At 42.7% G+C, this 15602-nt stretch overlaps 1 protein-coding gene across 3 annotated transcripts in view; it reads right to left on the bottom strand.

Annotated features, from left to right (window-relative positions):
- Positions 1-15508, bottom strand: part of mybpc2a (myosin binding protein Ca) — a 53007-nt gene extending 37499 nt beyond the window's left edge. The window contains exons 1-3 of one of the 3 annotated variants that reach the window (XM_041956216.1): positions 15419-15508; positions 1271-1306; positions 1071-1079 (exon numbers count right to left, since the gene is read on the bottom strand). In XM_041956216.1, coding sequence (XP_041812150.1) covers positions 1071-1079; positions 1271-1306; positions 15419-15440 — 67 coding nt within the window. In that variant the 5' untranslated portion in view covers positions 15441-15508. Of the gene's footprint in view, positions 1-912; positions 928-1070; positions 1080-1270; positions 1307-15418 lie in introns of those variants that run through there. The other 2 variants (XM_041956217.1, XM_041956218.1) reach the window with 2 other exon arrangements.
- Between the last annotated feature and the right edge of the window lie 94 nt (positions 15509-15602).

Genomic DNA, 15602 nt, shown 5'->3' with positions numbered 1-15602 from the left:
TTTTAAACAAAGGGGATGTCACAGTTTAAATTATTTTATCACTGAATTTTTGAAGTAAAATTAGACACACTTGAGCTCACCTGTAAATGTGTGTAAATGTTTATACTGAACAAAAACATGACCAATGAAAATGTACCCTTTGCTCCATCACACTGCGGTCTACAGAGGGTGCAAGTGCTGGCTGGTTATTCTCACTGTGTGATTGTTAGAACAAAATGGAAAGGGTGCAAAGAAATTGTTTCCGTGGTTGTATGGAAAAGACACCAGAAGATAAAGTTTAATCTAACGCTGATGTTGTAGATAAAATCTAAAGTCAGATTTTTCTTTAACGTGATTAAAATATTTTTGTGAATTTATCCCTGTGACAAATCTTCACTGATGATGCAAGCTTTGATTTTAGTCATAAACATTGTTTCATTGTGACCATCAACTTCTTTTAATTGCACTTTATTGTAGCTACTTGCATTGGCCAAAGCCCTCAGCTGTGTAGTCAGCACCCATAAGGTTTACATGAGGAATGCTAACACTGCTAACAAGACACTTTTACAATGGTAGCTGAAGGACAAGCGTGAAGGATTAACTTGACGAAGTAGGAAAGTCAAATACTCGCTCTCTCTCTCTCACACACACATACACACACACACATGCATGTGACCTGTAAATTAAACATCCTCTATTTTGCTCCTAACAACTAATCTAATTTGCATCTCTAGTGCTTAAAATAAAATCAGAACAAGTTCTTAGAGCTAATAAAAGAATGTAATGTATGTATGTACAGTGTGTGTGTGTGTGTGTGTGTGGGTGTGTGTGTTTGTGTGTGTGTGTGTGTGTTTAACATCATGCATCTCCACACTCATTCCCATCACCACAGAAGTTCACTGCTTCTGTGTTTGTTTCATCCACAGGTCTTACCCTCCTCCTCTGCTTCCTTCTCTGAATGAGGGGAAAATCACACATTATTTTGTGGATGATGATAAGAATGATGATGATGATGATGATGATGATGTATAGACAGTTAAATCTTTGGGACACAGACAAACAAAACACTGAATACAGTGTGTTTTTCTTACCTTTGCTGTCTGAAAAGGAGAGAAAAAAAAGAAAATTTACAATTTATCTTCATGAGAAGCCTTTAATGAAATATTTGCTTTTCAGTGGTTATTGCAGTTTAAATGTATGATAGCTGATTACTGTATGCGTAACTCAGAAATAAATTGGATTTTTGAAGCACAGCTTGTGGGCTAAGATTAGATGTCATGAAGAGACTTACCAGCAGGGGCTGCTGCAGCCTTATCGCCCTTGGCTGCTGCAATTAAACAACAATTATGTAAATTAATTTGTACATCCTCATTATTTCATATCATACAACACCAGCAGCACGGCGTTTGGATAGTCACGGCTTTCAGAGGTGAGACTCAGTAAACTGTTTAAAGAGCCACATCTTGTGATCTGAATCCCCAGGAGACAATAACTAATAATAATTTCTCGTCATGATATATATGTGTGTGTGTGTGTGTGTGTGTGCATTAACTGTACATACATTCTGCTCTACAATGCGTGCACAAAGCACACAGCAGATAGATGCTCCTTTATAACAGTCCTCTACAAATACACAAAACTGCACAAAACATACACATTTAAATAAACAGTTTCATTTTAATAACGTAAACACACATTCACAAGTACCCGCACAGGGAACTACACTCAGGCAACCTTGCTTTATGCACCTCTTCTTGATTTCTGTAGGGTTTGCCTCTGGCAAAAGAGAGAATATTGGATTTCAACAGGGGAATAGTGCACGATTCAAATGAGGCATGGTTTACAGAAACAGTGAGCCTGAGATAAATATAAGTACATTTTTCAGAGATCATGAGGAATAATTGGGCTTAAAAAATTCTGAAAGGGACGGCCTAAAGACAAAAATGCTTTTGATAGGATAAGTACATCAAAGTTCCAGGATCCCAGATCTAGGTTACTTTAGAAGCTCAAGGGTGTCTAATGAGATGGCAGATTAGGCATGAGTTTCTGTCTGCCAGACAAACTACAGCACACAGCTGCACAGTAATAATTCAACTTTAGCAGCATTCACATCTTCACCAACTGTTCAATAATTTCGCAGGTCTGTGCCCTCATTTGGGCCCGGGTTTAAACGTTAAAAAAAGGTTTCAGTGCCGCACTTTGCCAGGGCGGTACTGTCGAGGCAGCGAAGTGTTTTAGAGGGCCACGGAAATGAATGAGGACATCATCCTGACAGCTATCATCTCTCCAAACTACCAACAACAAGCCACAACAGGCACTGCAGAGCAAGTGTCCCATGAGCCTACTTAACAGTGGGTCTAAGATATCAAGGTTCGGCCTTGGCACGCTGCTTGTGCTCAAGGCTGGCACACTATGTTTGGCATACTGGCAGAGGGGGGGCAACACATCTATTTTGGATAAGGTTTGTTTTTCAGGCAGCAATCTGTTAATGTCTCTCTCAGCACTTCAATCCAAGAGGGGATCTGTGATGCACAGCAAGAACTTTCTTTTTTCTTCATCTGTCCCGCCCCTCTGTACATCACAGGGAGGTCGGTCACTGAAATCCACATTATTAGGTGTTCTCCTGGTTTGCTTCTTCTGGACTGCTTTACCTCGATGTGTTTACAAGCAGGATTTGATCTGCGGCTCATCATGACATAGCAGAAGGCAGGAGGAGGGGTTGTTTTTGAGAAACAGCCGTCACCCTGAGAGACAACCGGGGGGTTGAATAAATGTCATAAACTGGTTATATAAAGCCTGTTTAGATGCAAAGGTCCCAATTGTCATTGTATGAATAACCATTTATGGCCACATTTATTGTCAGTGAAGCAGCTACACATCAATTTAAGACCTGAAATGAGAGTTTTGGCTCACAAGCATGAAGATTTGAGAGAAAGTTTTTGATGCTCAGAAACTCTGATTCGACTGTCTTCGACCTCGGGAACGGGTGACGTTTTTATGCAGTCTTAACAGTCCTGATTAAAGCTGTCACTGTGGCCGATCCTGCAGTCTCAGAAATGTGTGGACGCTCTCCTTCACAATATATGAGCAAAACAATAAACAGCTTGAGGAGTCAGAGGACATTAGACTTGCTAATCTCTGCCTAATTCATATTCCAGCTGACAAACTTTTTCTTTACATCATGACTTAAAAACATATGATGACAAAACTCATCATAAGGTAGCTGTAACAAGCGTAAGATACATGATCTTCTTAGCCTGCGGTGCGGTGCTGTCTCACTGTACAGAGGGAAGATGGTGAGATCCTCGGCAATCACTGTGCGTTTCCACAGGAGAATTTTTAGACCGTCAATGTCACTGCTATTTCCTCTACGGATGATCACACAGGGATTTTATACATGTTATCAGGATCATCCTCTCATGTCTAATTTAGACTTTTTCGCTGCTCAGCATTGCCTGTTTTTTTCTATTCGAACTGTTCACAGTGTGAGTACGTGTGTCCCACGTGAAAGATTTTATGCAGATGACCAGAAAGGAAAATGCAAATTATTACACAACATCAAAAATACCACACAGTGAAAATATTTAAAGCTATTCAAGGCGCATTTTGTGTTGGCAGTTCGAAGAGGCAATGAGAGGTAAGTGTTTGCAAAAAAAAATTTATTTGAATATCCAGAAATAACAAGGATGGGATGTGATGTTAAACACACACAGGACGCTAATGTTCACTACAGGATGGCAAAGGGATGAAATCGGTAAAGTCCAACAATGGTGAGTCCTTCTTTCTCTGAGCCGAACAGTTTGTATCTGTGCACATTATGAATATGCTTTAGCTGCTTTTGGTGTTTCACCTTTAGAGCATGCTAACGTGCACACACAAGACAACGCTAACACGCCAATGCTATAATCAGGTACAATGTTTTCTTTGTTCACCATCGTAATGTAGCATGGTAGCATGCTAACATTTGCTAATCAGCACTGAACTTATTGCAGTGGAGGCTGATGGGAGTTTCATTAGCACTTCATTTGACCTGATGAAGGAGCTAAATGACACGTGAGGGGATCATCACTACACTTCATGCTGAGGTAGACATGAACATCTATATCAGATTTCACAGTTCATCTGACATTTCCAGTGGTGAAACTACATTTACTGCATTTACTCAAGTACTACGCTTAATTACAGTTTTGAGGTACTTTATTTGAGTATTTGTGCCTTTTTACTTGTATTTTTACACTGTATTTACACTGAATTCTTCTTCTACTCCTGGAAAAAGGCCATGAATGTCAGTGTCACAGTTCATTGTCTGGGAACCATGAATGTCTGTACCCACCAAAACAGAGGTCAAGATATTCCTGTGAACGCTCGAAGATTTTGACTCTCTGGTTGTGCTGCAGGAGACGTCAAGGGATCACTGACAGACCAAAGCAGGTATGACTGATCCCCTGGTCCCCATGAATGTCTGTGCCAGAACCACAAATGTCAATCAGCTGTTGGTGCTTGAGGAAGAGTTGACCAAAGTCAATAGGATTCATCCTCTGGGGAACATGAATGTCTGTACAAAATATCACGGCAATCCACCCAATAGCTGTCAAGATGTCTGATATCGCCATAGAGCCATGCCACCAGTGAGCAGCATGAGGAGATGATGGGAATCTACGATCCGGGTCAGAAAAGGCCTGGAAGTTTCATCATCAGCTCCGTACCTGACACTCATGTTTAATTAAAGGGCAAATCTACAGCATCTCAATTAATGAAGTGTGACGTTGCTCTCGACTGTAGCTCCACTTTGTGATTTACGTTGATAAGATTGGCGTGGTGTATTTTTGCAAAAAAAAAATCTTGCCTATAGTGCAGCTTTTAAAAAACGTATTTCTTTCCTCTAATTATCCCTGAGTGACCTGGTTCTCCTTCAGCCCACTTCACGAGGCCCTCTCTCCCTCTGCTGGCTGTCAGCTTTTCCTCTATCACGGGCGAGCTGTGAGCAAACCGCTCAGTCACAACCAGGACAACTGTGACCGCTGAACCCTCGGCGCTAATGCTGACGGTAATGCACAGCTGATGAACGCTGCGTCTGCGTGGATCCATCGCCGCTCTCATTACCGTCCACGCTTCATCGACGATCCTCTCTGGCCTAGATAATTTCACTCTCCAGCCGTCTGCTTCCCTGTCTTGCAGGTATCTGTTAAATGGATAACGTCTCTTGCGATCTCCATTCCTTCTTCCTTTTCACTTAATGCAAATCCCCACTCTCAGCACTTTTTCGTCCCACCGTTTCTTTGTCCTACTTTAATCTAATTCCACTTTGTTCTGAAGGAGGGGGGAAAAAGAGTTAAGCAATACGGAGAGCAAAGAGGTGGAAAGTAAAACAGCGAGAGAGAAGAAGAATGAGCCAGGCCAACAGGGGTCAAGCATGGCATGAAGCCTCACGCTAAGAGCCTGAGGATTGGGTTCTTCACTTCTCCACCGATGAGACGCACACCGTTTATATTTAACAAATATCATGTGAGATGCTTGTTGAAAGAGGGTTTTATTTTCTCGGTTTCGCTGACCCAGCCACTGTCAGTACTTCCTTTAAATACACACTTACTCGATGCTCCGTGCATCACAAGTATAGACGGTTTTTATTGCCAAAAGCTTATCACTAATATCAGTTTAGACTCGAGGGCTTTAATGCCATACAATATGTCGCTGACCATAAACTGATTCAGATTAAGTAATGACACCGAAGTTGAGGAGGAGCTTTTTGTGTTGGTTTTAAAGCTCAGCTGGTCGAGCGGAGCGGTGACACTTCCGGGGTCGGGGATTTGTCTCCAACCAGAGATACTGAAAAATATCTTGAATCTTCAAGGTACTTAGGATATAAGCATCCAGTAAATGGCGTGAAATGTTTTATATATATATCACTGAAGTGCATAGTCATACATATTTCAAAGAACTTTGCACTATGAATCATTGCGTTCCAGTTTGTTTGTTTGTTTGCCGTGATGTGGAGCTAACTTCACTTAATTTTCTCAAACCTGCAGTAACTGATTTTTTGGCCATCTGGCACCAAACCAACATTTTATCAACTTTAGAGTTAATATATTGAACTTGCTAGACAACAGATGCCTGTTTACACATCCAGCAGACACAGAGCAGCATTGGAGTCGTGTTAAAGTCTATATTCACTTTCTTTTTTGACTCTCAGTCCAACACATCTGGTTCATTAGCTGCTAATCGCTCTTCACCAGCTAGCTAGCCTTGTTGTCTGCTGTGGGTGCAGAGCAGGTAGCATGAAGTGGGTTTTTGCACACTTTGTGCATGCACATGTTTAAAGCTGATGCTTTTTTTTTTACCTTTACTTTGAGCTCTCATGTTAGTGTGTTTTTGATATTTGGTTTTTGTAGTGTTCTTTCTCCCCCGGGATAAATAAAGTGTCTGTCTGTCTATTTTTATATCTCTTTCACCTGCTGGCATTGAAAACAGTCTCATGAGAGCAGTGAGACTGAACCAAAACAGTGAGCTGATAGCGTCTACAAAGCACAGTAGATTTGAGGGGGACAGCAAAGTCCAAATTCTCTTTGGCTTAATCAGTGACACCTTTCACATACAAGTAATCATTGATCCATTGTTATAATGCTGTAAGTTATATTAACAGCTGCTTTCCGGGTCCTTGACATTCATTTCGCTGTAGTTACAGTCAAACAACGTACCGTCTATTATTTGACGACATTTAGGACGCTGTTCTAATGTTTGACAGAATGTGATTTTCAAGATGCTTCCCAAAATGTGCCTGTCAATCATTCTGACTTGATTTTCTGGACGTGAAGTTCGGGTTTCCAGAGGTGCGATGGACGTGGTGGTGACCTGTGAGACCCAGATTATTGCAACCAGTGACCTGTTCGATGCTGTTTATGGACTATTTTACCTCACATCGAAAACAAACATCAGCAACACTTAACATAATAGCAGTAGATTAGAAACATTGCTGCGATCATCCTCTGCATAATCTCTCTCTCTCTCTCTCTGAGCTCGCTCTCTCTTCCCGCTTCGCTTTTGAAGGGTAACCTCTGTGGAATGTGCTTCGTTAATCTCTCTTGACATTTCCCCATCTTCCTTTGCCGCGTGCGTCTCCTGCTTGTTCACTCGGTTAAGCCAAAGGAGTCAGGCCAAGCCAAACATTTGAATCTCGAAATCTTTCTCTCTCGCGGCTGAACAAAGCCAAAAAGGGCACAAATTCCTCATATGCATTTGTTTGAATGTGCGTTTTTGATGCCAGATACTGAGCAGCTGTCTCTCGAAGAGACTGAATCATCTAATGCTGCTGCTGCTGAGCAACGCACCTCTTAAGTAGTTTTGTTTCTACTGGATCTTGATGGCGGAGGACTGCTGAATACATTAAGTCACTTAAGCGAGTCTACAACCGTGAGCTATGGCAGCAGCAGACGTGTTAACTAGAAGAGTGGGGCCCACGCGGCCGCCTCTCTGGCTGAGCACAACGCCAATTGCTGGTAGCATATTCCCCCGGCTCATACTTCGTTAATGTAGCGTGGTGCTCTTTTACACAGCACCCCAGTTGCACCCCTCTACACTGAACAAGTGTGTCAGTCGCAGGTGAAACTATAAGCTCACGTTACCGCGTGTGACAGAGTGAAGCTACGTGCAGATCCAACAAGTAGCAGGTTGCAGTTTTAAGTAACTTCCTGGAGTCAGACCTGCTCTGGAGGCAAAATGTTTGAGTTACACCTCAAAGTCGGGAGCCAAAGAACCTCAGGATATTTCTCGTAACACACCCATGTATTACTCTCGCCATGAACAAGACATATCTGTTTCCTTTAGATGCTATTTGTCAGCAGATGGCGACTCAGAAAAACCAAAATGAAGGCATATCGCAAAAAAAGTGTGAATCTGTTTCATGCGATTGTAACAGCTGTGCATCTCAACTGCAAGAAAAAAATCATCTCAGAAGCTCAGCTCGGTCTCTGCTCGTCTTCTATAAAAGTTTACTTGCAGTTTAACTTGGGAAGATCATTTTCCACAAAGACACAGAATCGGCGAGGGGGCGTTGGAATCGATATTCAGATGCTCTCTTTCTTTCTACGTTAAAGTAAACTGAAGCCCAACGAAAAAGAAAAGGCACAAGAGAGAATTATTTTAAAAGGGGCACTCACACCGATTTTACACATCAAGATTAGCGGCGTCGAGTTCCACGCAGCCCGTAAAACTGGTTGTAAAACGTCTTCGATTTCTCTGGAGCAAGCTTTTTAACATCTGAAAAATAACCCCAGTGGTGTCATCAGGTTGATCTTGGCTCGGGTTTAGCCGCAGAATATTTTTAACAGACAGCCTGTCTCCCGAACCCCATGGAGGAGCAACACCACATTACTGGAATGCACCTTTAAGCCGAGCTGTCTTGGTACAAACAATTTAGCCTTAAGCTGGCTGGATTTGCAGATTTTTATTATGGAATTCAATAAAGAATTGAATAATGAATTTCGGAGCCGGGAACTGTGGGCCTCGCCTCCTCCGACTTAGATTGAACTCAGCCAATCAGATTACCCCTGCTTTAAGAGCAGCCCTGCTTCTGAGTGATGTTTTTAGTAACTCAAACTCCAATCCGCTCCAATTTCTACGCATATTTGCCAGCGCTGTTCAACAGAGAATCCCCCAATGCCTCAAAAGCACCTTTATCCCTCTTTAGAAGCAACTCATTCCATTATTGCGCCCCACGATCACACGTGGCCAAGCTGCTGCTGCTGCTACTGTACTTAAACCACATGATGGTGTGACTGAGATGTATTTTTGAATTTGCATAATATTCAAATCGTGGGGTACATTGGCAGTAGAGAATAAAGAGAAGATTAATATTCAAACAACCTATTTATAAACCTGAATGTGTGGATGAGTATCGGTGGTATTATTGGCTCTTGGCTGGCATCCATGCTGGGGGCAGAGCGTGACTGATGGAGTTTCCACATTTTACGACGAGGATGGAGAGAGATGCTGTCGGCAGAATCGGAGTACACTTAAGCCTCTGCCCTCCCTATCGCTCAATCATTTGCCAGCTTGATTTGACAGTCCTGATGATCAGACTTACAGCTGCATCATGTACTGAATAGAGCATCACCTCTTGTAGGAGGAGGAGGAGAAGGTAAGGGGATAAATTCAGGGGGAGATTAAATAGCAGCTTGACATGCAGATTAGTAATGGTTGCTGTAAAACCAACGTCAGAGGGCAATTCCAATAACTGTCATGGTTGAAATTCAAAAATAAAAACCGCACAAGTGCAGTTTGATTATTGTATTAACACATCATTTAAAAATCAGGTCATCTCGAAGCTTAGATCCAGTTAGGAGCATTTTACTGACTCGATATTTCTATTTATTTTTTGCTCTCAAGACGCCTAAAAAGACAAAATTATTCAAACATGCTCCCAAAAGAAAAATAGCAGAAGATTGATTGATTTTCCCAGAAACCAGATTGTTGCTGGATTTTCTTTTCTCTGCGCAACAAATTGTGTAAGAGCTCCCAGTTTTAAGAACACTGACCAGGAACGGAGCGGCAGAGATGTTTGCATATTTGGATGACCTACTTTTTGTTTTTGGCTGCTGAGCTTCAGCGAGTAAAGAGGGAAAAAAGGGAATATTTTTAATATTCTAAATATTTTAGAGGATTTCTTTTCTCATGAACCTCTACGAGAAGTTGTTAAAAGGTGTTAAAGCTTCAGAAGACGGTGGTGTAACATTCTCATCCAGCACATATTCTGTCTCTCTGGGTTCAACTGTTTGTGCTTGTAGGAGATCATAATAGATATACTATTATTACATTTGGCTTATGATTGTAGTTGCTTTCCAAAAATTAATTACAGATGACGATTGGAAAAGCTGCAGCGATCGGTCAAATTTCTCATCTCAGACCTTTTTTATTGGATTGAGGCGACAAAATGTGAAGAAATGTCAGATAAACAAGCTCATATCATAACTGCTGATCATGAAAATATTGTGAATCTCCCATAGAAGTAGAGCTGAAACATTTAGGCAATTGATTAATTGACTGAAAATTAATCACCAACTATTTTGAGAATGGACTTATCATTGAAATAATTTTAGGACCAATAAAAGAATAAAGGGCCAGTGTGTGGGATTTAGGGGGATCTATTGGCAGAAATGCAATGCAAGGTTCATAATTATGCTTCAATTAATGTAAAATCACCTAAAAATAAGCACACCAAACAACGATTGTGTTCTCATTTGGAAAGTTATTACAACATCTTTCATGTGCCGATGTGCGGAGCAGCCATCTTGGATTTTAAGGTCAGGGTTGTGAGGTTTTTTACACTAATGAAATGCACCATTAGAATGAGTTTCGCAGCCACTGTAGCTGCTCCTACATGCCTGGAGGGGAGGGTGAGGTGAAGAGTGTTCAGGTGGTGGCAATCTGCAACCTCACCACTAGGTGCCACTAAATCCTCCAGAATTGGCCACTTCCCGCCTCTCAGATTTGCTGTTTCTTTTAGCTTTCTATGATGAACAGTTGCTTAGATTTTGAAGACCTCCCCACATCAAACTGTCTGTTACTGTTGCTTTGATTGGAGATTCAGTCTCTAGATGATTGTCCTCTCATCTTTTCCCGAAACTCATATATTTAGTGACAATTTTGTGGTGATTTTGTAGTTGCAAGAGGGACACAAACCTCTGTGATACTTTGCTATTCTGTTTCGTCTTGACCTTGGAAGCATGCACTGAGCTCTGCACAGACCTTTCTACAGGGAAGAAGGTCACTAACAATGTTTCTCCCACGGAGACAACACATTCCTGTGTTATTCAGTCTGTATGCACACTGTAACGGTCATGCATTAAGCCTCTTGTGGATGAGGACTGAGGGATTAGACATGCAAGCCTGCGGAGGGAATGTGAGGGGATGGGACGGCCGTATATAACACTTGGCTATAGAGATGATGATAAGAATTATGACTTGTTTGGATTCCACCAGTGATGTCTCTCTCCCCCTCTTCTTCTCTCCTCTCTGCCACACGTGAGGATGAAGATTTATGGACGAACAAGGCAGGAGAAAGGAAACCATTTGGTAATCGGGCTGGAAGAGGAACAAAAACGGTGCGAAACTAAGATTGCATTTTATGGCACTGCTGTAAACTTTCCTGATGATTTGAATGAATTATTCTAATGTGAATAAAGCAGTCTCAACGTTGCAAAACAATTGCTAAATGCAACTCTAAATTAGGGATGAGGAATGTGTGGTGTTTGGTGAACAAAGGCGGCTTTAAATACCGTATTAAGCTGTCATCCACTTCAGCTTTCCATTCATTTCCTTTTGTCTTCCAGCTCGCATCAACACAGCCTGCACTCCAAATAGGCCAAGGCCTCTCCCAAATCACAGAGGAAGCTGGTAGAATAAGGGATAAACTCCGGGTGTGTATCCACTGCACAACACACTGTTTGGGTTGTGTTTAGAGGGTCTTTGTTAATGATATATCAGGGCTCAGTTAACTTTTCATGCTCTCTTTGTGGGAGCTCGTGGCGCAGCCGCTTGTCTCCGCATCTGTCTGAAATCCATCAAGCTGCGGGTGCATACCTGGGAGAACTTGATGATGGCCTCGGTATGAGGTAACGCTACACTGGACCAGTTGAGGGACGTGCCGCTTTGGGGGTGTGAGGGGTGGGAGGTGACAGGATGCTACTCTCTTTCTAGCCTGCAGCCAATTGGGTGACGGAAAGTTTAACCTTCCACGAAACAACTGCTACTCTCAAAACAACAAGATAGACTCATGGACCCCCGCCGAGGGTCAGTTTCTCAGTCATATTCTAGGTGTGTCTATAGTTAGTCTATTAAAGATGAGAAAATAATAATCAGACTTCAGATAGACTTCTAAATTCATCAATGTATCAATTATATTGAGACTTTTTTCAAACTGAAAGGAGTCAAAGAAAATTGATTAAAGATTGTAATAATACCAAAAATGTCCTAGTTGTATAAAATGCTGTGGTTTCTTATGACAGTTTGTGATGATCGTCATTGATGCTTATTTACTGATGCTGATTGTTACCATGGAAACATGGCTCCGAGTTGGCCAGGTAAGAGGGTGGGGCGCTTCATTTTTGTGCAAGTGTCTAACTTGCATTACACTAAATTAAGACTGGCCTAACACTGCAGGCCAGCCTAAGATATGTTTGTGTTAATGTTGCTCTGCGATTGGTTTAATGCAACTTAAAGAGTTTCACAAAAATACAGGCCGACTTATTCTAAGCCTAAAAAGTTAACCGCTGGTTTTCTAACATGTACCAGTGATGCGAATGGAAGAGTTTTTCGAGAGCACGGTAATGAGTCACGGCAACATGAAGCAGCAGTGAGGATAATTGTTTTCCTGATTACTATCCTGAGTAACTCTCCTGACTGACACGTCAGACATACTGAGTCATGCTGCATTAAGACGACGCAGCAGCTCGGCTCTGCGCTCTTCAGCTGCACATTCCCACTAAATTGTTCTTATAATTCTTACAGAAATCAGACATTTTCTGCTGGAGTGAGCAGAGCCGAGCGTTGAGCTGCGGAGCCTCAGTCAGTCATGTGTTCTGTTGTGAAATTAATTTACACGTAATTCAGCAAATTACTTAAAATAATAGAGAAAAATCAGCTTTGTGCAGCAGGTGAATTCAGGCATCTGCCTGAGGTCTGAGTCTTAGTTTTAATCTAAGCCACAGTCAGAGTCTAACTTCATGAAAGTGGCCCCTGCTCAGCCTCATTACAGCAGGGGGTGGGGGGCTTGTTTGGGTAGAAATGCCGGCCTCTGGCAGTAATACTGGTAATTAAAAATTGGGTTGTTATTTCTGCACACGCTCAGCAGTGGAGCAGCGCCAGTGAACCGCCACCCCGGCACCCTGCAACTATCAGCATCAACAGCGGTGCACAAGGTCTAATTATCCTGCAACTGCTCAGACTAAAGAGCCCACTGGTTCATCAGACGAAACAAGTCGACAGTCCGAGGCTGTTGTGAGAAACAGTGACCGAGCTGGGCTTCTTTTCTTTTTTTTGTTAATGGGTCAACTCGGGGCTAATCAAGTGGACACACCCCTGCATTCCCAGAGGCGTCTTTCCCTTCGTGGATCCACAAGGCCGCAGACACTGCTGCTGCGCTCGGGAACTATTCTCGTGGTTGTTTATTGGGATGCGTGCTTCATCCAGATCCCCGCGGCTTCTTGAGTCCTGGGGCGGCCTTAGCCGCGGCGAGCGAGACGCCGCAGGGGGAGTCACATGAGCCGGGACCAGCTGATCGACAGGGGCAGAGGGGCTCCAAAGTCGAGAAAGTGCGATGAAGTTCAAGAGAGGGCCAACAATGTGGGATGGGTGGAAACACAAGAACAAGAAGAGCCTGGGAGGAGGTAGTAATGTGGTGTCAGGAACATGATACGCGTGATGTCAGGTCGCTGGATTGGTGACACATTGAGATATAATGAAATGCAGGGGTGGAATTACTGCTTGATGGAGAATCAAAAGGGAAAGGGTATAAACTCCCCTGGAGGGGAAAGATTTCATGAATCTATTTCATCACACGTCAACGCAGACATGTGAGTCCAGACGTGAACTTTTAAGCAACTAAGAAAGACGCCTTTTGTTGAGAGTCTCAAATAAGTCTGCGAGCAAAAGAGATCAGAGAGTTTTTATCAGGCCACGACAGAGGATGCGATACCTCGACTGGAATCCAGGAGGGGGGGGGAGTTCTGACTTTTTCACACAATAACGGCGATACGGTGAACTTCCTGCAGATTGGCGAGGGGAGATGGATGCCAGCGGAGGAGACAGCGTAGCAGAATGAGGGAGGCAATCAGGGTCAGATAGATTAGGTGTCTGAGGTGCAGAGATACGACGTAAGGTAGTTACACCTGACTTGGCAGAGGCCCCGCTAACAAATCACCCCGCTCATCTCTGCGCTTTTATCTGTTACCCCCTTCTCTCCTCCCACCTCCCGTCCCTCCTCTCTTCAAGCATGCGTTCGTTTCTCGGGTTTCAAGCAAACAGCTGATTTACGGTGCTTTGAGGTCACCGTCGACAAAGAGAGCCGGACGTATTTCAGACGCCGCGACTGATGAAAACATTACGACATACACTACAGCCCGGACAGTTTAATGTCACACGTTAAAGAGTTGTATCAACGGCGGGTTAATGTTTCAGCGTGAAGGTTATTAAATGTGAGTCCACATATATGGTTGAGTTATGCTGCTGGAATCTCACATGTGCTGTTCGTGGTGCAGTGACAGGATTTGTGATTGATGGAACAAGGCGTTTTTCATTTCATGAAATTTTAGAAGTGTTTCATCACTTTGGGTCAACAAAAAAAAACATGAGAAGATCAGCGATGTGGCTTTGTGGCAGAACAGATTTAGAAACAGCTGGGTTCACTGGGTTCATCCTCCATCACTCAGCTTATACGTTTGGATCAACGCAAAGAAAAAGTCTCTTAACAGAACATAATAACATTTAGAAATGAAGTCCTTCAATGAAAACCTTGAACGTCACATCAGGCGTTATTGTTAGCTTGCAGACTTTTGCACCTTCACCATTCCTGCTTTCCTCAGCTTAACGAGCCTGAAGGACCAAAGAGGATTCCCCCCTCACACAGCACATTTGTCCCTATAAGAGCCTAAAAGATCCATTAGTGTGATCATTAACTGATCCCTTTCCAAGAGCTTTCTTTTACTTTTGTCTCATATTATTTTCACTGATCGACATTTAATAAAACAAATCAAAGCACCAAACCAACACTAAAACCAAACACACAGTTGAAACACATATTTAAGTCAAACACTGGGCTAAAAACTGACATCCACATGCTTGTGTCCCTTTTATCCTTTTCAATTCTTTCCTTATTTGTTAAAATAAAGGTTTTTGTTCCCGTAAAAGACACAGATATGCTCCTCCTGCGGCTCCACTGTCAGTAACAGAGAGAGCAACAACTAACTGAGGGTGAATTTATGACGGCGTGAGCTTGTAACTGACTGGTGAAAGCAAAAACTCATACCGCAGATTACAGAGCAACACTCGTGTTTAACAGCTGTGGTCCGCATGCCAAACAATGAAGTGCATTTAAGAGATATTTGGATTACATTAGAGGTAACAGTCAGGTACAAATAAATCAATCCTGACTTGCTGTCCCTGAAGAATCTTGGTGTTATGTTAGTGTTGCTTTATTACAAGTGGACTAATTAGATCAAGTACGAATGATGATGATTAAAGCTTGAATTTGCATCATGATGCAATGACGCAGTTTCAGTCTCATCCAAAATTCAAGCATTTTGTCAAGAACGGTTTAAAATTATGGCTAAAAATTTTGTACTTTTTTTTTTTGTTTCACTCATCCGAACGTGCGACTGCATCGTCTGCTCCCACTTTTGCCTTTGATCAGCGAGTTCTCGTCACGATCGAACAGGTTGGACCATCTTACCTGGCTTCTGGGGCTCAGGCATGTCTTTGTCAGTTTATAGTGATTCCTCTGAAAGCGTCTTCCTCCCTCCTTGTCTGTGGATCTGCCTGCGCTTCCTCCTTCAGCCCTTTTTATCACCTCAACAGCCCCCAAACACACACACACACACACCAGTCACTTCACCCCCCCCCCCAACAAGTGGAAC

Source organism: Chelmon rostratus, chromosome 17 (assembly GCF_017976325.1).
Source record: "Chelmon rostratus isolate fCheRos1 chromosome 17, fCheRos1.pri, whole genome shotgun sequence".
In the NCBI taxonomy this organism is placed as follows: Eukaryota; Metazoa; Chordata; class Actinopteri; order Chaetodontiformes; family Chaetodontidae; genus Chelmon; species Chelmon rostratus.
Note: the sequence above shows the minus strand (reverse complement) of the source record. Positions and strands in the feature narration are given on the sequence as shown.